Here is a 23522-nt window from a genome sequence, read left to right as displayed (position 1 = left end):
TTGTTTTGCGTTATTTCTATTGTGCAAGCTGGTGGTTATCATGAATAACTGGCGGTAGGAGCCATTGTATTCTCTATAGGATGCATTCTGTGTACTATTTTTACTTTGTGGATTATTTTGAGTGGTTTTGTTATTTCTATTGCGCAATGGAGCACGATAACTGTACAGAAGAGATAATATATTAACTGCATTGTGCATGCCGTGGAGTTTGTTTTTCTTCCCAACTGACAACTTTTTAGTTGTTCTGCATTATTTCTTGTGCCTCACATAAGCGACCTCCTTTTGCCTTTCAGAAGACCCGAACCAAATCGGCAAAGGCGTGGCCATCATCAACGTGCTGGACGTCAACGACAACGCGCCCGTCTTCGCCATCGACTACGAGACCCTCGTCTGTGAAAACGCCATGGCGGGCACGGTACGCCTCGCCTCAATAAGCCTCCTCAACCGACCGCAAGCTATCACGGGTCAGGCGGCATCCGTCATGGCCGTAATGGCGCCTATCGTCGCGCTTCGTCGGAGATGTCGCTTTCGTTTGGGGGCTGTCAACTGGCGCCGGCGAGGCAGTTGGGGGCCAAATGCTACACAGCACAATGCACAAATGTAAAATATATATTCATACATAGGGAGAGGTGGGTGGACGGATCAACAAGATGGATGGATGTTTCAACGGTTGGAGATCAAGATATATGTTAGGATTGTTATTTTGGATATTTACATGGATGGATGGACGGATGGATGGATGGATTGATGATGGATGGACAGATGGATGATATATGGATAGACTGATGGATGGCTGATGGATGGATGATGAAGGGACAGGTGGATGGATGATGGACATATGGATGGATAGACGGATGGATAGACAGATGGATGGATGATGGCAGATGGATGGATGGATAGACAGATGGATGGACGGATGGACAGATGGAATGGATTGATGATGGATGGACAGATGGATGATGGATGGATAGACCGCTGGATGGCTGATGGAGGGACAGATGGATGGATGATGGACATATGGATGGATAGACGGATGGATAGACAGATGGATGGATGATGGACATATGGATGGATAGACGGATGGATAGACAGATGGATGGACGGATGGACAGATGGAATGGATTGATGATGGATGGACGGATGGATAGACCGATGGATGGATGGATAGACAGACGGATGGAGGGATAAACAGATTGATGGATGATGGATGGATGATAACATGGATGGACGGATGGACAGATTGATGGATGTATGACAGATGAATGGATGGACGGACCGACGGATGCAATTGGTCAGAGTGACGGTCCGCATCGGCGACGACCACCAGAACCTTTTTGAATACGTTATTTGCACCCGCGTGGCTTTCGTCCGACGATAAGACGTGAGCGGCAAAAAAAAGTGATTTCATTGTCATGCAGGCGAGCGTCTCTCGTGACCGCGAGATCGCTTTGTGCCTCACGACGAGTCGTTTTGTTGAATTCTTTCCCCGTTAAAAAAAAATCAATTAAAAAACAAGAGCAGATAAGTGCAGCTGAAGCCAAAATGAAATCGTTTTATCCGCACGTCACCCTCAGGATGAAGAGTATTTATTAGAGTAAACATTGCGTCTTCATTAGCCGCCGCCGCCGCTATCGACGAGCATCGCGCGGCGGCTGCTCGATGATTATCGTCCTTTCCACTCGCCCGCCGATGATTATTGCCGAACAACGGCGGCGGCTTTCTATCTATCAGCCATCAATTTCACGCCAGCGCTCCGGTTCGATACGTGCTTTGTGTATTTGTCCCCCACCGGCGCCGCCGGGATTTCTGCCGGACGTGAGCGTGACTGCGTAGAAATCCCAAATACCGCCTTTGTGGTTATTTATTAATTTTTTGGTGATCCGAAGGAACAATAAAGTCATAAGATTCCATTGAGCACATTTCTGCCAATCTTGCCAAACAAATCCGGCATTAGAGCCACTTTGCGCCACTTTGTCTTGTTTTCTGCGAAGAATTGGAAATTAGGCACCTTAACTCTTGACTTGTAAATGACCACAGAAATCCCCATTGACAAATATTTTCTGTTATTTTTTATTTTGTTACCCCGTGTTGAAAACATGAACGTCTACTTAAGAATCAAAGAGACCGTATTTTCAAGAAAACGTCAAGGTTGGCTTACAGAAATGTACACAAAAATGTTTCTTCCACTCCAGACAAGAGCGAGCCCGTTCCGATTTGGTCTGAAGTCCAAGCCCAAGATCCACTTGTCAGTACTTCTACAGGCAGAAGTGGCAAATCTGAGTCCAGAAAGAAAAAACCCTGCCACAGTTTGGCTTTAGCCCCTTGGGCTAGCTAGCTAGCTCCCTAGCTGGTAAACGAGCACCCGGGGAGCTAGCAGCTAGCTAGCTAGCCCAAGGGGCTCCCTAGCAGGTAAACGAGCACCCGGGGAGCTAGCAGCTAGCTAGCTAGCTAGCCCAAGGGGCTCCCTAGCTCCCTAGCAGGTAAACGAGCACCCGGGGAGCTAGCAGCTAGCTAGCTAGCTAGCCCATGGGGCTAAAGCCAAACTGTGGCAGGGTTTTTTCTTTCTGGAACTCGATTTGCCACCTCTGTTTACAGGCAAACTTGAGACATTGAAGGTCATATTTTGAATGAGCAATTGGCAATTAGGCTCCATCATCCCTGGAAACAAACAGCAAAAAAAAAAAAAAGTCTATTGATCGCATTACTTGCGCTACAGACGGCGTACGTTGACGTCAAACAGCCGCTTGCTACTTTCTGCAAACAACCTCGGACGATCACGTCGCGTTTTGAGTCGTTAGCTTTTGAATGATATTGATGATCCCGTACGCGGGAGACAAGACACTCTTGACCTTTGGGAATTGCCTTCACCAACATGGCTGCCTCCTTCACGTACTTCTGTGTCAATAAAGCACGTACTTCCACGATAGGAAGTTAAACCACTTATAATGAATCCCGTCACAAGCAAAGTCCGCGTTGGATGTCCAAGAGAGTAATTGGATCGTTAGGTAGTTTAAGCAGGGACGCTAGTTCAGGTTTAACCAGGGACGCTAGTTAAGGTTTAAGCAGGGACGCTAGTTCAAGTTTAAGCAGGGACGCTAGTTCAGGTTTAAGCAGGGACGCTAGTTCAGGTTTAAGCAGGGACGCTAGTTCAGGTTTAAGCAGGGACGCTAGTTCAGGTTTAAGCAGGGACGCTAGTTAAGGTTTAAGCAGGGACGCTAGTTAAGGTTTAAGCAGGGACGCTAGTTCAGGTTTAAGCAGGGACGCTAGTTCAGGTTTAAGCAGGGACGCTAGTTCAGGTTTAAGCAGGGACGCTAGTTCAGGTTTAAGCAGGGACGCTAGTTCAGGTTTAAGCAGGGACGCTAGTTAAGGTTTAAGCAGGGACGCTAGTTCAGGTTTAAGCAGGGACGCTAGTTCAGGTTTAAGCAGGGACGCTAGTTAAGGTTTAAGCAGGGACGCTAGTTAAGGTTTAAGCAGGGACGCTAGTTAAGGTTTAAGCAGGGACGCTAGTTCAGGTTTAAGCAGGGACGCTAGTTCAGGTTTAAGCAGGGACGCTAGTTAAGGTTTAAGCAGGGACGCTAGTTCAGGTTTAAGCAGGGACGCTAGTTCAGGTTTAAGCAGGGACGCTAGTTCAGGTTTAAGCAGGGACGCTAGTTCAGGTTTAAGCAGGGACGCTAGTTAAGGTTTAAGCAGGGACGCTAGTTAAGGTTTAAGCAGGGACGCTAGTTAAGGTTTAAGCAGGGACGCTAGTTCAGGTTTAAGCAGGGACGCTAGTTAAGGTTTAAGCAGGGACGCTAGTTCAGGTTTAAGCAGGGACGCTAGTTCAGGTTTAAGCAGGGACGCTAGTTCAGGTTTAAGCAGGGACGCTAGTTAAGGTTTAAGCAGGGACGCTAGTTCAGGTTTAAGCAGGGACGCTAGTTCAGGTTTAAGCAGGGACGCTAGTTTAGGTTTAAGCAGGGACGCTAGTTCAGGTTTAAGCAGGGACGCTAGTTCAGGTTTAAGCAGGGACGCTAGTTCAGGTTTAAGCAGGGACGCTAGTTCAGGTTTAAGCAGGGACGCTAGTTCAGGTTTAAGCAGGGACGCTAGTTCAGGTTTAAGCAGGGACGCTAGTTCAGGTTTAAGCAGGGACGCTAGTTCAGGTTTAAGCAGGGACGCTAGTTAAGGTTTAAGCAGGGACGCTAGTTCAGGTTTAAGCAGGGACGCTAGTTAAGGTTTAAGCAGGGACGCTAGTTCAGGTTTAAGCAGGGACGCTAGTTCAGGTTTAAGCAGGGACGCTAGTTAAGGTTTTTATTTAGTGCGATCCATTTCTTGTATTCTGATGAAAATTCAACTCTGATGTTTATATATAAGCAGCACCGCGTGAACTTTCTGCCTTCTGCACGGCGTGAAAACGTATTATGTTAATGCGCTTGAGCATTTACAATGAGTTCATATCTTGTTTTCTATTTTCCTGTATTCATTATTGCTCCTGAAACGATGCACGTGTTTGCCCTTTGTGGGACCCACAAAAGACTAAATCCTATCTTAAATATATCAACCAGGCATTTTTGAACGGAATGTCTTGAGATGAGATTTAGTGATTTGCTTCCAATATGAATATCTTGTTTATCAAAACCAGGGGTCAGCAAACTTTGCTGTCAAAAGAGACATTTTAGGCCAAATACATCAAATCAAAATGTGTCTGGAGCCACAAAACATTTGAACGTTGTGTTCGGGTTCGAGTTCAATGTACTTTAAGAATGTACTGGGGGCTCGTGAGATCATTAGAGATGCGCCAGAACACAAAAATGATGCAGCATCCAATACGCAGATTCATTTTCTTCTACCTTTTGCCTTCCATTTTTGGATTTTTTGTTGTTGTAATTTTTCATACTTCATTTTTCCAAACCTTTATTTTATTTTTATTTTATTTTTTAAGACTTTTCTGCCTTTCTGACATTTTTGGATATTTTATGCACATATGGTAATTTTCTGCGCCTCTTCCTTTTTTGGACATTTTTTCTTTTTTACTATCAATAATCTGACTTTTTTGGACAATTTTGTGGACATTTTATGGTTATTTTCAGGATTTCTTCTTTCGTTTTTGAAAAAAAAAATTCTGACATTTTTGGCAATTTCATGGACATTTATGGTCACGTTTTAAACATTTGAGAGTAATTTCCAAAACCTTTAATTTCTCTCTTAAAATTTGAACTCTAACATTTTTTTAAATATTGAATTCGTTTTTACTCAATCATTAATTAATTTCAAGAATATTTGATCTAAAAACGATTTTGTACATTTTTTTTATTTTTAAAGAGAACGACAGGGAGCCACAGGAGAGAGGGACTAAAGAACCGCATGCAGCTCCAGAGCCGCAGGTTGCAGACCCCTGATCGAAACGATCAATGAAAATGACAGATTAAACACACACGACTTCCACCCCAAGCAGGTCGGAGGAAGTCCCAGGTCCAAACGGACAGCAGACCACTTGGGGACATTGAATGCACGTTTTCCGTTGGCAATTAGGCTCCGTTATCTGCCGGGTAATAATCAGCCTTTAAATTAGACCGCAGCCATGACAGTGTCAAATATCAACGGAAGGTGAAGCTAAACAGGCAAGACCGCTTCACATCATGGCCGCCCGCTTTACTTTATTTACGGACCATCTCCAAGATTTGGAATCTTTGGCTTTTGTTTCTTTCTAAAGCGAACGTCAAGGATCAAAAATGTGAACGACGGAATGATAAACGATATTTATTTGATATCTTTTCTCCAAAGACTCGGAGAGAACTTGTGCGTCTCTCGGACCTGTTGGCCAAATTCTTGAAAAGAGGTTTGATGTGCTAAAGCGTTTCATATGCGTTAGCGGTGTGCGATTTTTGCGCAAATTTGGGTATCGATCCGATACCAAGTAAATACAGGGCCAGTATCGCCGATACTGATATTGATACTTTTTTTTAAATTATGCTATGTAATAATTTTTTTTAAATTAAGGTAGCTGTATCATTGAATTTAGTCAATTTTCAACCTTTAAGTGGTTTTGTGTTGTTTCCTTTTTTTAAACAAAAGACAAAATTAGGACAACGTTTATTGATGTAAAGAAAATACTTTATCAATGTTTTTCACCCTAGAAACATTAATTCAATACAATAATTTTTTTTTATTTCATTCTTTAAAAGAAAAATAAATGAAAAGAGACAGAAAGACGAAAAACTTGTGATATCCTAATCAACACGCAAAAAAAAAAGTCAACACAAAATAAATGACAGAAAACAGTCAAGACGCTTTCAGAGTAACAATTAAACAAAATAATTGAGACGTTTTACTTTTATAATCCCGACACTTGAGTTGAAAGGCTTCGTTCTTTTTGTTTTGTTCTGTATTTCGGTTTGGAAAAAAAAGATCTGTTCCTCTAAATTTTGTACTCACCTTCCCTTTTTTTAATGGTAAGATTAAAAAAAAAAAAAAATACCTGGGGGATTATAAATAAAGTTTTGAACGGGGTGGTTGTATTACAACCATAAGAAAAAATATTTTGTTCATTAATTTAAACAAATACTTTATCATATACTGTTCAGAAACTACACAAAACACAAAACTAAAAATTCTGCCTTCATCACTTCCTTTAAAAAAAATTAAATAAATAAATATATATATATATATATATATATATATATATATATATAACAACAAAAAGAGCCAAAGTAAAACTAAACTACTCGATCGATATTATAGTGTCAGTTTCGATCCGATATCGATATTTGGAACGATCCGCCCACCACTGATGTTGCGTCCGGCGTTTGGGCGAGGCGGCGCCGGGGGACGCGTGCAATAAAAGAGATTTCGTGATGAAATGTTCGCGCCGAGACACATCCAGGGCGCGAGGGAAGTGGGGGTCGCTGGCATTTAAATAGGGAGCGCAAGGTTTGAATCGCAACGAGCTGCTCGCTAGCTGCTCCAGGACCGAACGCGGCCGGCTGCCGATTCCTCATTAATTGAACCGCTCCTCTTTGTGTGCGCGCCGGTCCGGTAATGGCCGTGTCCGCTCGCTTAGGCCGCCCACTGGCTGTCACGCCCGCTGGCTGCTCCAAAGATGAAATAATATCGCTTGCCAGTCGGGAAGGCGGCGTCGGCGTGCGGTCGGCGTTGGCGTGCGGCGGCGGCGGAATAACCTGCCATCGTTCAGGCCTAATTAAGGCCACCTCGTGGCACCGGCTCCCTGCGGACCCGCACTTGCCACTCGGTACGGATCATCGGCGCCGTCTGCCGTCTGCCATCTTTATTAATTGATTTCGTGATGGAGGTGACGAGGGCAAGGCCCGGCGGGGGTTCGAGGGGACGGGGGCCGGCGGCCGCTTTGGTGTGAACATCACATCTATGAGCGCACTTGGTGCTGCAATCTTGATCCCTTCACCATCAATGACTTATTTACTGTACTTAACTCATTCACTGGCAGCCATTTTCACTGAAGCAACCCCCTTCGCTCCCGGCTGTTTCAGTGGATTTTGACAGATTTTGCCCAGGCCTGCAGAATATTCTGTTCTATTGCTATAAAAACATATATTCGTATCTGTTTCCGTTTTGCAGCAATTAGCATTAGCATATAGCTTAGGTTCATCATCATTCATATTCCTGTTGAAAACACTGACAAAAAGAGCTTGTTGCAACATGGCCCTGGCTGAGCTCTTATACTCTGCTGCCACCTGTTGGCCGTTTTTTTTTGTAATTACTACCAGGGGAAAAAACGTATAAATACGTTTCTGGGAGTGAATGACAAAATATTAAAAAACGTATTTATATGTTTTTGGGTTTGAATGTGTTAATGAGTTATCGCTTTAACTTTTTTTTTTTTTTTTTTTACTTCATGTCAGTTTCTGTACTATATTTCTTTTACTCACATCAAGTTGATTACCAATTTTTTTTTAGAGCGCAAGTTCTTTTGCCAGCACTGCTCAACACATTTTCTTCGCATCACGTCTCAACTTGTTCTTCAAATCTTCACTTCCGTACCAATCCTGGCGCATCCGTCCAAATTATCACTTGGCCCCGCAAGGTGAGAGGTGAAAACAAACGCGGCGAGACGCGCGATAGGCGGCGGCGCCGCCGCGCGAGCTATAAAAAGACAAACATCATCTCGTCGGGCGGATCGACGGATCGCGCGCTGCGGGAGACGGCGAAGGCGAAGGCGACGCTCGCGCAACCCGCATCAAACGAACGAGACGGCGAAGGCGGCCGTCGGCGGAGGCGCCGACCTGTCAGCGCGCGGCGTCACGGGTGTCACATCTGGGTGATGATGTTTAGGGCGCGGGTGGCGCAGCGAGGGGCGCGAAACCCGCCGGCCCCCGCACGCCATCCGTCGGCAAACCTCGGTGACAGCTGTCGTATTGCCGCGGCGATAAGTGCCACCTTTTTGATGGCGCGCTTATTTATACTCTTTCGCTGGAGTTTCACGCGCCGCCTTGATCTTCTCGCGACTGCCAAGCGGGGCCCGAGTGAAGTTTACGTTCGCTTCAAAGGCGCTCGGCGCCGCCTGATGATACGCGTTCGAATATTCTAATGACACTGGAGGTGTTTCCTTTCTTCGCTAATGTCAAAGGCGGCACTCGGGCGTGTTATCTGTCGGATGAGATGCTTCGGGTTCGCTTCGAAAACGGGCGGCGGCTCCCGCTAAGGATGTTGTTGCGTCTTCGGGAACAATTTATTAAGCTTCATTAAAGTCGTCGCGCTGCAAGATAATTGGCTTCTTTTGGCGGGGGGGGGGGGGGGGGGGGGGGGGGGGGGGGTGACGAGGGTCGGACGCCGCCGTGGCCGGAAATCTCAACTTCACCCTGCGGGACAACAAAGGTGAGCGCGGAGGACGAGTGCCTCATATTAGGGGTAGGGTTTCAAATAAGGGGTTCAAGATGGAGTTACTCTTTCAAATTACGATTTAAAACTAGGGTTCAAATGGAAAATGGCGGAATCAAGCTCGGTTTTGGATTTCAAAATTGGGGTCTAAAACTAAGGTTAGGGTTTTTCATTTAACCATAAGTTTGGGTTTCAAATTAAGGTTTCAACTAGAGTTAGGGTTTCAATTTAGTGCGTTAAACTCGGGTTCTGGCGATTCAAACTCGGTTATAAAACTCAAATTAGGGTTTCAAAGTATGATTTAAAAGTAGGATTAAAATTTAAAATTACGGTTTCAAACTAGGGTTTGGATTTCGAAATAGGGGTTTTAAACAAGGGGTGGGGTTTCAAAATAGGGTTTTAAACTAGGGGTGGGGTTTCAAATGAAGGTTTCAGGCTCGAGTTGCGCATTCAAAATAGGATTATGTTTCAAATTGTGATATAAAATTAGCCTTAGGGTTTTTCATTCAACTATGGTTCGAACTCGGGCTAGGTTTTCAAATGAGGGTTTCAAGCCAGGGTTCGAGTTTCAAACAAGGTTGGTGGTTATAAATTATGGTTTGCAGCGGCTTTTTTTGGCGGGGGGGGGGGGGGGGGGGGGGGGGGGCGACGAGGGTCGGGATTTCCACTCATGCACTTGTGTGTCTTTTCAATGTCACTCAAGTCACTTTTGCTTTCGAGAAGGTCAGAAATGATCGTAAAAGGCACGTCACACGTTCGGCATGAAATGCAAAGATTCTCCAACTTTGGGTCAAAAATTGGGCTAAATTGTATTATTAGAAACGTTGGGTCTGCTTGGGTCAAACATTGGATCATTTTGTATAAAACAAGCCATAAAAAGTTGGGTCATTTCCTCGAAATTTGGCTTTTAAATCAAATATTTTTTGAAGGTAGAAAAGTTCCTTAGTGCCACTTTAAACAATGAATTCATCAAATTATTTTTTATGTTAATTATCATAAAACGATATGAAATAGTTGTCGAGTAATTTGGTAATGAGAAGTTGTTTATTAATTAATTATTTTTTTTCTGAGAGCGCTCAGTCGTGTTCAATCGGTAATCTCTATAAATAGATGTTTATTAATTGATTCATTTGGACATCTCTCGTGTATTAGAGTGAGGAAAAACTAATATTGTACTTCTATTATATATATATATATTTATTTTTTATTTTTTTCCAACGGAATGTTTCCGATGCTGGAATCGTACCCTCCTCCACGTTTCTCCATTTCCAAGCAGTGCGCTGAAGAGAATTATTAATGTCCGGGCATCTTATTTGCATAATATTCATGAATTAAATAGGCGACTTTTTTTAACCCGTTCATGCATGAATGATGACGAGCCCCCCCCTGCGGATTCCCCCCCCCCCCCCCCCCCCCCTCGAGTCTTTCCGTCACTCTTTTGACTTGAAATATTTGGAATGAGCTTCGTTTGTTTCACATTTTGCAGCAAAGGCTGCAATTGCGTCGTTGTTGTTTTTTTTCCTTTTCTCGTCACGCAAGCGGCATCGCGTCAACGTTGCGCAACAGTCGCGACGCGGGAGCAACTGTTTCATATTTTGGGTTCCTTTTTTTGTAGGTCGTCCACGACGGCGGACTATTATTGATGGATTCGTTCTTTTTTGAATTGGTTCCGTCTGAGTCGCGACAGTTGACGCCGATTCCGCCGATGACGCGCGCGACTGACGTCGTCGTTCGCGCCGCGACTCGCGCGTGTCAATTAGCGTCGTCTGCTCTGAGCGCTTTTTCCCGTGAAGACGCGGTTTTGTCCTAATTAGGCGCGAAGAGTTCACGGGGCACTTTTGTGGGCCGTCGTACATCAAGTCCATAACGGCGGCGCCGTTTAACTTTATCGCCTCGTTAACGCAAATTGTCACTTTTGTCTTGTAAGCGCTGGCGATTAATTAAGCCCAAATGTTCATTAATCGTGTTTACTCGGTTTGGCGCCGTCCCGTAAATGTCAGCGACGTGATGATGTAAACGCCGTCGTGCTTTGGGAACAAAAATGGTTTTGCCGGCGCTCGGCGCTATTGACGCGTTTCCACTTTGTCAAAACAGGTACCCGAAGGTTCTGGTATTCTTAAATCATTTGAAATTCGGGTTTCAAGCCTCGTGAGTGGATGAGAAGTGAGGGTTTTCAAATTCGGGTTTGAAGCCGGGGTTCGGCTTCATGTCTGAGTTGGGGGTTCAAATGATGCTTTGAACTACTTCTGGTTATGATTCAGAATTGGGATTTAAGCCAGTTTGGAGGCAGGGTTAGGGTTTTCAAACCGGCATCCAGAGTTTTAATTAGGGTTTGAAGCCAAAGTGAGGGTTTCAAATTCGGGTTTGAAGTCAAGGTTGGGTTTTCAATGCAAGTTTGGAGTTTCTAGTTTAGTCTAAGATTCTGAATTTTAGTTTGAAGCTTAGGTTAAGGTTTCAAAGCAGAATGATGTCGTTTAAATTCGGGATTTAAGCCAAGGTTAGGTTTTCAAATTCAGGTTTCAAATTTAGTATTAGGGTTTGTAGTATTTCATGTTTAGGTGTCAAGACTGGATTGGAAAATTGAAACCATGCTCGGTCTTGTAACAAAAGTTTTATTGTATTTCGAGGAAAGTGGATCTCCGGACCAGTTCTTAGATCGGATCAGGTGTATCGGATCGGCAGATATTTCGCGTTTTTTATGCAAAATCGATGATCGGTTATGTCACAATTTGCCGATCGATCAATGACGCCATTGATCGGCAAATAAGACGTTACAGCAAAGCACAATCTCATGCTGCAGTCATTAATAATCCAAATGCTTCCGATTCCACTCGCGGGCCTCGTCAGTCAGGCGAATTTTGCGGCCGCATCCACCAACAGCTAAACCCCCCCCCCCCCCCCCCCCATCACACCCCCCCTCCCCCGCTCGGCCCATTAGAGGATTCCTCGGCAAAAAGCTTCTCACCCGCCGCCTTGCATCAGAGGCGCGCTAATGAAAGGCATTATACATTACAAAGTGTTTGATTTAAGTCTTGATTTACAGTCGGGGGGGATATGGGGGGGGGGGGGCGGTGTTTCCCTGCCGCCGCCGCTTTCCGGCAGATAAGCCGCCCGAGCCGCCGTTGCCACTCAAAGGACATCAAAAGGTTCAAATTGTGTACGGGGCCTCCTCCTCTTCCTCCTCCTCCTCCTCTTCGTCTTGTTCTCGGCGGTTCCATTTCCATAAGACAGATGATCCGCCCGCTCAATGGCGGCTTTGGGCGGGCTGTCACAACATTAGGTACGCGCGCGCGCAGGTTCGGTCTCGGCTGATCCCGAAGACGCGTCGTCAGCCGTCGCCGATAAACAAACCACATGATTGACGCGGACGCGTTCATACGTGTTCATCGTCACTCGGATTGAAAGGGCGAATGCCTTGAAAGGGGGTTTGGGTCAGGGTTCCTGCAAGCCCCGGAGGTTTTCGGACAAGGGTTTTACCATCTCAACGGGAAAGGGATCAAACGATACCGGGTCAGGGACAAGGTCTACTTTTTTAACCTTGCAGGAAAACTAAAGATTATACGTGAGAGAAAGAACACAGAATACATTTTACGGGTTCAAAGGCGAACGTTTTTGTGTTTGGGTCTCAAATTGAGATTTGGAGCCCAAATTAGGATCTCAAATTCAGGCTTTAAACCACTTTAAAGGGAGGGTTTTAAAGACAGGATTTGGGTTCGAGTTTCAGATTTGGGTTCGAGTTTCAGATTTGGGTTCGAGTTTCAGATTTGGGTTCGAGTTTCAGATTTGGGTTCGAGTTTCAGATTTGGGTTCGAGTTTCAGATTTGGGTTCGGAGACACAATTTCAAATGAGTGAGTGAATCTTAAATTAGGGTTTCAAATTCAGGTTTTAAGACTGGATTTTGGTTTCAAAGAAGCTTGGGTTTCAAATTGGGGTTTTGAAGCCAAGGTTAGAGTTTCAAGTTTGTGTGTCAATTGGATTGTTAAATGAAGAAAAATGATGATGAAATGTCTGCAACCAGTTACGGAAGATTCCCTTTTTTTAATGAATGAATTAATTTGAATGAGTCAGCGACGCCCACTTTGATGGCCATCGTCAAGCCCGTCGTTTTGCGGGCGCCCCGCCATGCGTGCGCGGCGTCTGCCCCCGCACTTTTTATTTTTGCTTTCAGCTTTAATGAAGGCAGAGGGATTATGGCGTTAAATGTGGGCGTGGCGTTCTGAAGGTGGTGTGTGTGTGTGTGTGCGGCGCGTCAGGTGATCCAGACGGTGAGCGGCGTGGACAAGGACGAGCCTCAGAGCGGCCACCGCTTCTACTTCGCGTTGGGCGCCGCCGTGGCCGGAAATCTCAACTTCACCCTGCGGGACAACAAAGGTGAGCGCGGAGGACGAGTGCCTCGCTTGGCCTCATATTAGGGGTGGGGTTTCAAATGAGGGGTTCAAGATGGAGTTACTCTTTCAAATTACGATTTAAAACTAGGGTTCAAATGGAAAATGGCGGAATCAAGCTCGGTTTTGGATTTCAAAATTGGGGTCTAAAACTAAGGTTAGGGTTTTTTATTAAACTACGGTTTGGGTTTCAAATTAAGGTTTCAACTAGAGTTAGGGTTTCAATTTAGTGCGTTAAACTCGGGTTCTGGCGATTCAAACTCGGTTATAAAACTCAAATTAGGGTTTCAAGTTTGACTTAAGTATGATTTAAAAGTAGGATTAAAATGTAAAATTACGGTTTCAAACTAGGGTTTGGATTTCGAAATAGGGGTTTTATACTAGGGGTGGGTTTCAAAATAGGGTTTTAAACTAGGGGTGGGGTTTCAAATGAAGGTTTCAGGCTCGAGTTGCGCATTCAAAATAGGATTATGTTTCAAATTGTGATATAAAATTAGCCTTAGGGTTTTTCATTCAACTATGGTTCGAATTAGGATTTCAAACTCGGGCTCGGTTTTCAAATGAGGGTTTCAAGCCAGGGTTCGAGTTTCAAACAAGGTTGGTGGTTATAAATTATGGTTTGCAGCCAATATGAGAAGTCTGACCCCGTACACTCGACTGTGCTCCTAATTTCCATCAATCCCACAACGACCAGTTGGTGTTTCGCAAAATGTTTTGGCGGCCGCACCCGGGCCTTCGCCGCATAGAGTTGCGGCCGCCTGGTGGCCAAACTGGGCACTGCGATTGAAAGGACAATGGCCGCCTTGCCATGGCTGCTTTACAGTTCTTTTTTAACGATTGTCTGCCCCCCCCCCCCAAAAAAAAATAAGTCCCCACTTGATGCGCCAACCACTTAAGGGAAGACGCACCGGCATCCTTTCAAGGCAACATTTACACGCCGGCCTAATATTGTGGGTATGAACGAAGGCAGGGTTTCACCATCATGGTGCCCACAAGCACCACGTAGGACCCTTAATCAGTGCCCAAGAAGTCGTTCTAATAAATTGCATTAAGCGAGCTTTCCGCATTCACAAGAACATTTTTAGATTTTTGCCTTCTATTTGCACCGCCGCCCCCCCCCCCCCCCCAAGATTTTTTTTTTCTTTTTTCTTAAATACTCCTCTCTGATTTTGACATGATCTCCGGCTGCGAGACAGATCGGCCCGGAGTGGTTTCCCGCCATCAGACTGTCGTCGGGCAGCAGGTGGTCGCGGCGGCACTTAATGAATCGTGATAATGACGCCAGCTGTTGATTTTCAAGCCGTTTCGTCCCGACTGCCTTCCATTTCGCGGGCAGCTCAACTTTATTTCACGTGTAATGCCACAGGATGGCGCCAAATAGAGAAATGAGTCGTTGTCAAGGAAGTACGCCAAATTATTGTTTATTTATTTTTTATTAATTACTGCACAATGGTTATGATAGCGTTTTAATGTCATTGGCCATTATTGTGTTAGCATTAGCCTTAAGCTAGCAGCCTAATTGTTATGCTATGGTGTTCTATAATTGAGTTTTTGAGTAAACCTCAAGTGGGAGTGGCCTAAAGCAGTTTGGATTCATCACTGAGTATTTTATTTATTTATTTATTTTTTTGCGTGTTTGTTCCAGATAACACGGCGTCCATACTGACCAAGCGAGGCGGCTTCCGGAGGCGCGAGCAGCCCGTGTACCGGCTGCCCGTGCTGATCGTGGACAGCGGCGGCGGCGGCGGCGGCGGCGGCGGCGGCGGCGGCGGCCCGGCCCTGAGCAGCACCAACACGCTGTCGGTGCGCGTGTGCGAGTGCGACGCCGACGGCGTGCCCCTGTCGTGCGGCGCCGTGGCCCACACGGCCACCGGCCTCAGCACCGGCGCCCTCGTGGCTATTTTGGGCTGCATTCTCACGCTGCTGGGTAAGAAGCGCGCCCGCGCAACCGCCGCCATTTATTTCCTCCGCTGTCGCTGCGGAGGTGACGCGTTTGCCTGCCGGCTTTTTTTTTTTTTTTACAGCCGGCGTCCTTTGTTTGCTGCTCGAGACCGCTCAAAGTAGAACTTCAACGACATCCTGTATCATGCTTAGAATGGCCGGCCCGAAAATTGATCCGGAGATTTGCTATTTGAAGGAATTGCCAGGAGAACGAGCCCTCGAACCCGAGGTTAAGAAGCACCTAGAATCTAGAGATTTAATGAGCTCACCCCTTGTACGGGTAATTGAAGACTCCAGATTGCCCGTAGCTTTGTTTGTGTGAATAGTTGCAACCGCACCAGAATGTACCGTCCAAGATCGGGTGCGAGTGCGTTTGGCTCAACCGCCTAACCAGGATGAAGGACGGACGTCCCCTTAAAACGACGGCTCGTCTTTATTGATGTATCAATTTCCTCATGAATAGACGGAATTTAGGAAACGCTAACCTCTGGTTTGCACCAATAGTTCACGGTTCCAAAATGGTGTCATATATTGGAAGGAGGAGAAGAAGGAACGCGGGCGCCGGCGGAGTGAATTTATTGCAGTCAAGATCCGCATAAATGTTGTTGACGAAGCGCAAATGTCAGACTTTATTGTAGCGACTGGAGGAGGTCAACTTTGCAGCGCAAGGCTCTCGCGTTTTATGAGTTTTTGCGCGGAGGTCGCGAGAAGGCCAAAGCCAAATCTCCACTCTGGTAAACACGGGTGACCCGGGTCAGCCAATTTCTGAATAACAGCGCGCATGTTGACGAGCTCAACGGCGCTGGAACCCGGCCAGCGGAATCAATTAGTCCACGTTGCTTCTCTGGGTTTTTTTTTCTTTTTCTTTTGGCTCATGAAGTGTTTGCTGCCGGCTGAAGGTGCGACACGTCGCCCGTTTGCTGTTTTGTGCTCACCTTGACTGCACAGCCAGCGTTTGAACCCCTTTTGTCCAACCCCGGCGCATATTCATTCATTACAAGCTCCGGAGTGCCGAAATGAGCTCGGCCAGCAACGCCGGATGCAAACCCGCGAGGTGACCTGCTGGCCGACGCGCGGGAAGATGAATGCTGAGCACTTGCGCGCCGATTATATCTTTTAATCGTCGGCGTTGACAAAAGAGGCGAGGGAGCGTGAACGAGTATTTGGACGTCTGAATATGATACGCGCGAAAAAAGGTGGTGCGGGTCCGATTGTCAAGTACGAGGATAAACGACGATCGGGCACGGGGGCGGATAGTCATGTCTCTTTGGTGAAGCAGCATGTGGTTCGGAGGGGTCCTCGGATTACGATCCGTTCGTTCCGGTGAAACCCGAATTTGTCCGTCACTTAGATCGCGGGAAAGTCATGATTTCGGTGTTTGAACATAAGAGTTACTTTTAATAGTAACGCGTTACTTTTTCAAGTTATCACCAGAGTAATTGAGTTACTTTGAAAATGAAGTAACTAGTACTGTAACTGGAACTAGTTACTACTTTTTAGTAACCAGCACAACGCTGCTTCCCAAGCTCCAAAAACAGAAAATTACGATTTTAATTTCTATTTATGTTTTTTTTAAATAATAAATAATAATATAATAAAATTAAAATAAAAACATAAAAAAAATAATAATAATAAAAACCACATGACTTTTTTGTTGCTGTTGTGGTGCGATGGCATCAGTGGATTAAAAAATTCGTGCTTTTGTTCAGTGCCGAGTTTGTGTATTTTACATTGGGCATGTTGTTAGGCTACTAAGGGGTCCTTGTGCGCTGTTTAACGTCAGGCACGTTGTTGAACAGCTAAAGGGGGGTCCTCGTGCCGGTATTTATGGAAGTAGTCACGCTATTGAATTTCGGCTGAGTTAAATAAAAAAAAACAGGCAAGCACGCAAAATTGTCGGCTACGAATGGCGTCATCTGAAGGTGCTTTTCTATTGGCTGCTGCTCGATGACATCACTTTTGCTTGACGCACTTTCAGACGTCCTGATTGCGGTTAATATCGAAATCAATATACTTAAAATCACATTTAAAATCAACCCCAATGGCTCATGTATTAAATTAATGACCAAAGACGAAAACTAAGGACATTTTTGCTAATGATAACTATAATTATATATATTTTTTTATTTTTTTTAAATAAATAAAATAAATATATATATAAAAATATATATATATATATAAAAAAAAAAAAATAAAGAGCAATGATGATGACATTTCCGAATGAACAATACTGAGCTCTTTATAAAAAAAAAAAAAAAAAAAAAACTATAATTAGTTTTAGTTAGTTTTGTAAACATGTTTTTTTAATTTGAGTTTTTACTTATTTCGTTAATTTTCATTGACTCAAATAACCTTGGTCCTCGAAGGCGGGGAGTCCTGCAGGTTTGAGATGTTTCCGTCCTCCAACACCCCTGATTCTAAAGATCAAGCTTTTGCTGACGAGCTGATTCAATGAATCAGGAGTGTTGGAGGACGGAAACAGCTGAAGCCTGCAGATCTTGAGCCCGGTTTAGTTTCGAGGTGTTCGGTTGCCCCAGATGTCAAAATTTAGACACTGACGCGGTCAAAAAATCCTTCAAAAGTTCCTCAAAGGGTAACGACAACATTTTTTTTAACCGTAATCTGATACAATAAACGACGTCTTGAAAATATATCCGGTTCTGAAAAAAACTGCTTCTTCCTTAGCATTCGTGTAAATCTCCTTGAGATCAATTTTTTTGTTTTCTTCCTGACGGAAATATCGCCGTTGTTTTTAATGAAGCGTCCCGACAACTATCCTGGCGCTTCCATTTAGCGGCGGAGGTGCTCAATCCCCGAGAGGGCCAATTAGGACGCGATGCTTCTCGCATAAAATCTCACATCCGCTCCGGTCTGTCTTCACACGGCAGCCATCTTTTTTGGCTTGACGGCGCTCGTCGGACGGCGTTTTGCCGTTTCAACGGCGTAATTGTTTGCGAAAGGCAGACGACGACGACGACGACGTCCTTTTTGAGAACTGGAGTGACAGTTTGGCACGAGTTTACAAAAGACCTTTGAGGTTATTTGAGGATATGGAAAGGAAAATGATAAAAAAAAAAGGAACAAGACACGCTTTTCTTGTGAGTCACTTTCGAAAAACAGCAAATTGACTTGGAAGTTGCGACTAAAATTACCCCAGAAGTTTAAAGAAAAACAAAAAAAACTAGCGGACGGTATAGGATTGTATGCCGGGAAGCGTTTCTTGGGAGGAGCAATATGGCGGCCTCACGGCTTCAAAAGTCTTGGCCTGTCGGCTATCCAGTAATAAATACAGATCAGTGACTCGCCCAAAATTCTTATTTTTGGGCTTCGCTCTTTCAGTCCTTGTGTCCGCTCAGCAACCTCAAAACCAGGATTAGGGTCTTTCTTTTACGGCTCAGCGGTCCGGCATCCTTTTCGCTGCTATTGTCGGTTAACGTTTGAAGACACGCGCGAGGAGTTAGCGACAGTAGGACGAAGCTACGCCGCCGCCGCCGCGTCACGTTAGCGACCTACGCTAGCTACGTTACGTACATTCGTAAGAAGCGTGATTGACAAGCCAGAAACCGATCAATAATAAAGCGTCTTCGTTATTGATTGGTTAGAATCGAACATTCCCCGCCACGTCTCCAGTTTATGATTTTTTTTGGGGGGGGTCTTTGTTTTGTTAACCATAAGTTAAATTCTGTTACAGGTCGATAACGCCATTTTGAAGTCAATCAGACAATTTCATTTTTAGTCAAATCCTCTCATAACTTTAAGTCCAAGTCTTTGCATTGCACTTTCTTGCGGACTGCTCAGTGGCACCTCGAGATATACGCAGCAGTGCATGCTGGGAGGTCCCCTTGTTCGCTATTGATTGACAAACACTAAAAGCGAAAAAAAAAAAAAAAAGTCGTCTAATTTTATGGACTGCCCGACTGGACCGGCGGCGCCTGACATTTTCTCACCGGGTTCGTTGATTGAACATTGGCTGCTTTCCAAACCGCCTGGCAGGCACGAACGCTTGAAGAAGTTCCCTGGGAAGCGGCGCCGAACGTCTCCCAATTCGCTTCTCACCGCATCAATCCGAAATTCCGAAGAACTGCGACGAATTTCTGGGCCGAGTTGCTCGGCACGTTCGCCGCTGCGAGCGTTCGGGGCGTTTCGTCCGTTGGTCTCCCGCGTGCCTCCCTCGCACTTCTTCCGTTCGCTGCCTTATTAGCGACTCTGAAGTGGGCCGCCATCTTCTTCCTGCCTCGCTCGCGCCCACCGCCAAAAAAGAAACGTGGGCTCACGGAATGATTTCTCGCTGGCAGCAGTTTGACGTTGATGGATTTGAGCATCGTTAAGACGTTTGCCAGCTCGCTTGGGCGGGGAGTTATTTTCAGCTGCTAATGCATGGCAAGCGAGAACCCGGGGCCGCTTGGATCTCCGACGCTTCCTGCTTCACAGGCAGAATGGCGATGGCGAGCGGGTATAAACATGGCGCCCTTTACGGGTTGTGACAAGAAGAAATAGAACCAACTCGATATTTAGCTTGTTTGGTTAATTCCGATTTGATGCGTTGTGGAACTAACACGGCGGAATCCGAATAAAGTTGTGTTTCTTACGAGGAAAATTGTTCTAATGCTAATAATCTCGGAATTGAGTTTGTGAACGTGTGCATGGATGAGGACTGCAGACGAGGACTTTGTTGCATTTACGGGTAACTTTGGCATTTGCTGGTCCACGTGATAACTTAATTCTTATAGTATTAGTTTTTGAGCTGTTATGGGTCGTTGGGTTATGATATTCATGTTGCCAGTTGCTTATGCAGTTACGATGTCCCTTATGTTGACGTATGCTGTATATATGTCTTAGTTTGTCTACGCTTATACAGTTACTATGTCACGCATGATGGCATGTATTATGATTAGCCACTCTCGGTTGTTTTAGTCGTATGCAGTTACTATGTCACCTGTGCCAAAGTATGATGATTAGCCAATCTTGGTTTTTCTAGTTTTATACAGTTACTATGTCACACGTGATGAAATGCATTATGATTAGCCACTCTTAGTTTTTCTAGTCGTATGCAGTTACTATGTCACCTGTGCCAAAGTATGATGATTAGCCACTCTTAGTTTTTCTAGTTTTATACAGTTACTATGTCACACGTGATGAAATGCATTATGATTAGCCACTTAGTTTTTCTAGTCTTATGCAGTTACTATGTCACACGTGATGAAATGCATTATGATTAGCCACTCTTAGTTTTTCTAGTCGTATGCAGTTACTATGTCACCTGTGCCAAAGTATGATGATTAGCCACTCTTAGTTTTATACAGTTACTATGTCACACGTGATGAAATGCATTATGATTAGCCACTTAGTTTTTCTAGTCTTATGCAGTTACTATGTCACACGTGATGAAATGCATTATGATTAGCCACTCTTAGTTTTTCTAGTCGTATGTAGTTACTATGTCACCTGTGCCAAAGTATGATGATTAGCCACTCTTAGTTTTTCTAGTTTTATACCGTTACTATGTCACACGTGATGAAATGCATTATGATTAGCCACTCTTAGTTTTTCTAGTCTTATGCAGTTACTATGTCACCTATGATAAGGTGCCTTTCACACAGAGATGTGTTGGCCCCCTTTCGCACAGCGCAGCCACCCAGGGAAAAAAGTACCAAATTGAGCACCCTGATTTCCACTTTTGCGCCGATGTTTTAAAACGATTGGGTCTCCTTGGTCCTCAACATTTTGCGTTGGCCCCTTTCACAAAGAACACCGATTACTGATTCGGTGGTTGTTACGGTTCCAAAGAATAAGGAATCGGCGTTTCTTGTAGAATAACAATTCGGATGATTCATTTGATACTTTGCTACGTGAGCCAGTACTTCAGTTTCAAAGTGCTTCGGTGCATCCAAAGTGTGCCTTTAAATGCGACTTTCAGCGGCACAGCTTTCGCTTTGGACAAATTAGCCATCAGGTCGGCCATTACGCCTCCTCCGACCGCATTTCACTCTCGCTTCTCGTTGTTATAAACGTCAAGATGAAATGTTGCTTTTCCGCCGCGTCTCAAGTGTCCCCGAGCTTTTCCTAATGGCGCCGTCAACAATGTTACGACTTCACGCCGCTCGTCACCCGATATTGACTCGGGCCGTGTCTCCCGCAGTGATGGTCCTTCTCATCGTGACCATGCGGCGCCGGCGGAAAGTTCCGCTCATCCTGGAGGAGGAGCGCGACATCCGCGAGAACATCGTCCGCTACGACGACGAGGGCGGCGGCGAGGAGGACACGGAGGCCTTCGACATGGTCGCCCTGCGCAACCTCAACGCCATCCGCGACCCCGGCGCGCGGCGGGACGTCACCCCGGACACGCCCACTTTCTTCCATTACACGTCAAGCGCGGCGGCGACGGCGGCGGGTGCGGGGGCGGCCCGCCCGGCGTACAAGTCGCTCCCGGACAACGTGGTGTTCCGCGAGTTCATCTGGGAGCGGCTCAAGGACGCCGACGTGGACCCGTCGGCGCCGCCTTACGACTCTCTGCAGACGTACGCCTTCGAGGGCAGCGGCTCGGTGGCCGACTCGCTCAGCTCGCTGGAGTCGCTCAGCACCGACTCGGAACAGAACTACGATTACCTCAGCAGCTGGGGGCCGCGCTTTAAGAAGCTGGCCGACATGTACGGCAACGTCGACGGTGCCGCAGCGGGCGGAGGCGGGGCCGTTTTTTCCCGACACTGACGGTGAGAGTTTTATTACGACACGGGGGAGAGAGATTGAAGGAAGTCGAGCGGAAGACTCTTCAACAAGTTCCCGGGATGGAAACGACTTCAAATGTTTCAAGATTTCTCTTTGGGGCTGCGCGACGGACTCGGACGAGCGTTTCCACTGGGCGCGAGACGGCGCCAACGGTCCGACCTGCCGTCCTTTTTGCGGAAAAGATGATCACTTGGAGAAATGGGATCTGAGGTCGAGTCAACTGGACTCTTGTTGGTCGAGTCCACTTGCCTCGATTCAAATCGTGCGCATCATCATGACTTGGATGACCGAGACGGCGCAGACGTTCGCGACTCGCAAAAAGTTTGGAAATGTTCCAGTTTCAGGTGAAATTTCAGGATGAACCCAAAATGCACGACAAGCTTTTCAGGTGAACTTCGAATGACCTTCTCCAAACTTTTTGAATGCACGGCCGACGTTTTGCACGTTTTTTTTGGGGGGGTGAAAACTAAAGTATTGTCAGTTCAACATTAATGAATAAAGACACCGTTTGTATTAAATATGTCTTGCGTGTTAAACCACAGTTAAAAATTGCTGTGTTATAATTTCCTGCATAAAAGTTGAAACGTATGCTGAAGGAAAATATCAATCAAAAATGTCAATTTAAGTCGACAAAAATGGCTTTTTTTCGTCGACTAAAATTTGATTAAAACTAAAATACAATCCGAAATTAGGACTACAACTTGAATTAATTTTAGTCAAAAGACTAACTCAAACTAAATGAACATTTCTTGTCAAAATTAACACATCGCCAATCACTGGTTAATAAACAATAATCGGGGGGAGAAAATGTTGTAATACACTTTAATGCAAAAATAAAAGGAAGCGATTAGTCGATTAACCGATTGAATATTTGATAGATTCATTGATTCTAAAAAATATTTGAGAGTGACTGCGCTAGTTTTCACAGAGATACAGCGAGACTGGAAGAGTCACCGAAAGGCATTACAGTGAAAATCCTCGGAAATGTTCACGGAGCAAACGTTTGTTAGGAATTTTGCCTTACAAGAAAACTTTATTTCTCTAGCGTGTTTCTTACACAAAATTCACAAAACAACGTTCAAAGGTAAAATAATTGAAGAAGAATCAAATTGATTATCGATATGCTCTAACAGACCTTGGGTCGGAGAAAGCCGTTTTTTTTTAAATTTAGGATTCAAAAGCTTGGGGGGCTGACTACACTTCTGTCGGCATATTTTATTTTTTATATATTTTATATTATTTTATTTCCGTGCAGCGTAACAGCTAAATGCTGCTTCAGCACGTTTGCTTTGAACTCTCGCCTCCCACCAATTGGGACCTTCAGCCATGCCAGTTTTTTGTAGACCTTCAAATCTTCAAAAGTTTTGAGAAAGCCAAATCAAATGAGCCACTTTGGGATCATCCTGAAACTTTTTGTGAGCAATGTAAGTTTGCTTTGTTTTTAAGGGTGGGGGGTGGGGGGGGGCGTCTTCAACAAGTAGCGCATTATGCTAAGGAAGAAGAGTCATTATTTGTGATGAGCCGATTTGGCTTTGCGGGGTCCAGTTGGGCTTGGGTTTGTTTTAGTGTTTTTTTTTTTTTGGGGGGGGGGGGGCATTCTTATTGCGCTTGATTGTGACACTGATGCCATTTAGATGCTAGAA

At 45.2% G+C, this 23522-nt stretch overlaps 1 protein-coding gene across 6 annotated transcripts in view; it reads left to right on the top strand.

Moving 5' to 3' along the window:
- The window catches only part of LOC147156076 (cadherin-7), a 153712-nt gene extending 130424 nt beyond the window's left edge, over positions 1-23288 (top strand). For 5 of the 6 annotated variants that reach the window (XM_086066223.1, XM_086066224.1, XM_086066222.1 and 2 more), the window contains 4 exons: positions 294-415; positions 13081-13198; positions 14858-15139; positions 21293-23288. In XM_086066223.1, the coding sequence (XP_085922349.1) occupies positions 294-415; positions 13081-13198; positions 14858-15139; positions 21293-21861 (1091 nt within the window). In that variant the 3' untranslated portion in view covers positions 21862-23288. The remainder of the gene's footprint in view (positions 1-293; positions 416-13080; positions 13199-14857; positions 15140-21292) is intronic. The other variant, XM_086066225.1, reaches the window with a different exon arrangement.
- The last annotated feature ends 234 nt before the right edge of the window (positions 23289-23522 follow it).

The sequence above is a fragment of the Leptonotus elevatus genome, chromosome 21 (assembly GCF_054856555.1).
Source record: "Leptonotus elevatus isolate MCC_2025b chromosome 21, RoL_Lele_1.0, whole genome shotgun sequence".
In the NCBI taxonomy this organism is placed as follows: Eukaryota; Metazoa; Chordata; class Actinopteri; order Syngnathiformes; family Syngnathidae; genus Leptonotus; species Leptonotus elevatus.
The sequence above is the reverse complement of the archived record's forward strand: the minus strand, read 5'-3'. Positions and strand labels throughout refer to the sequence as shown.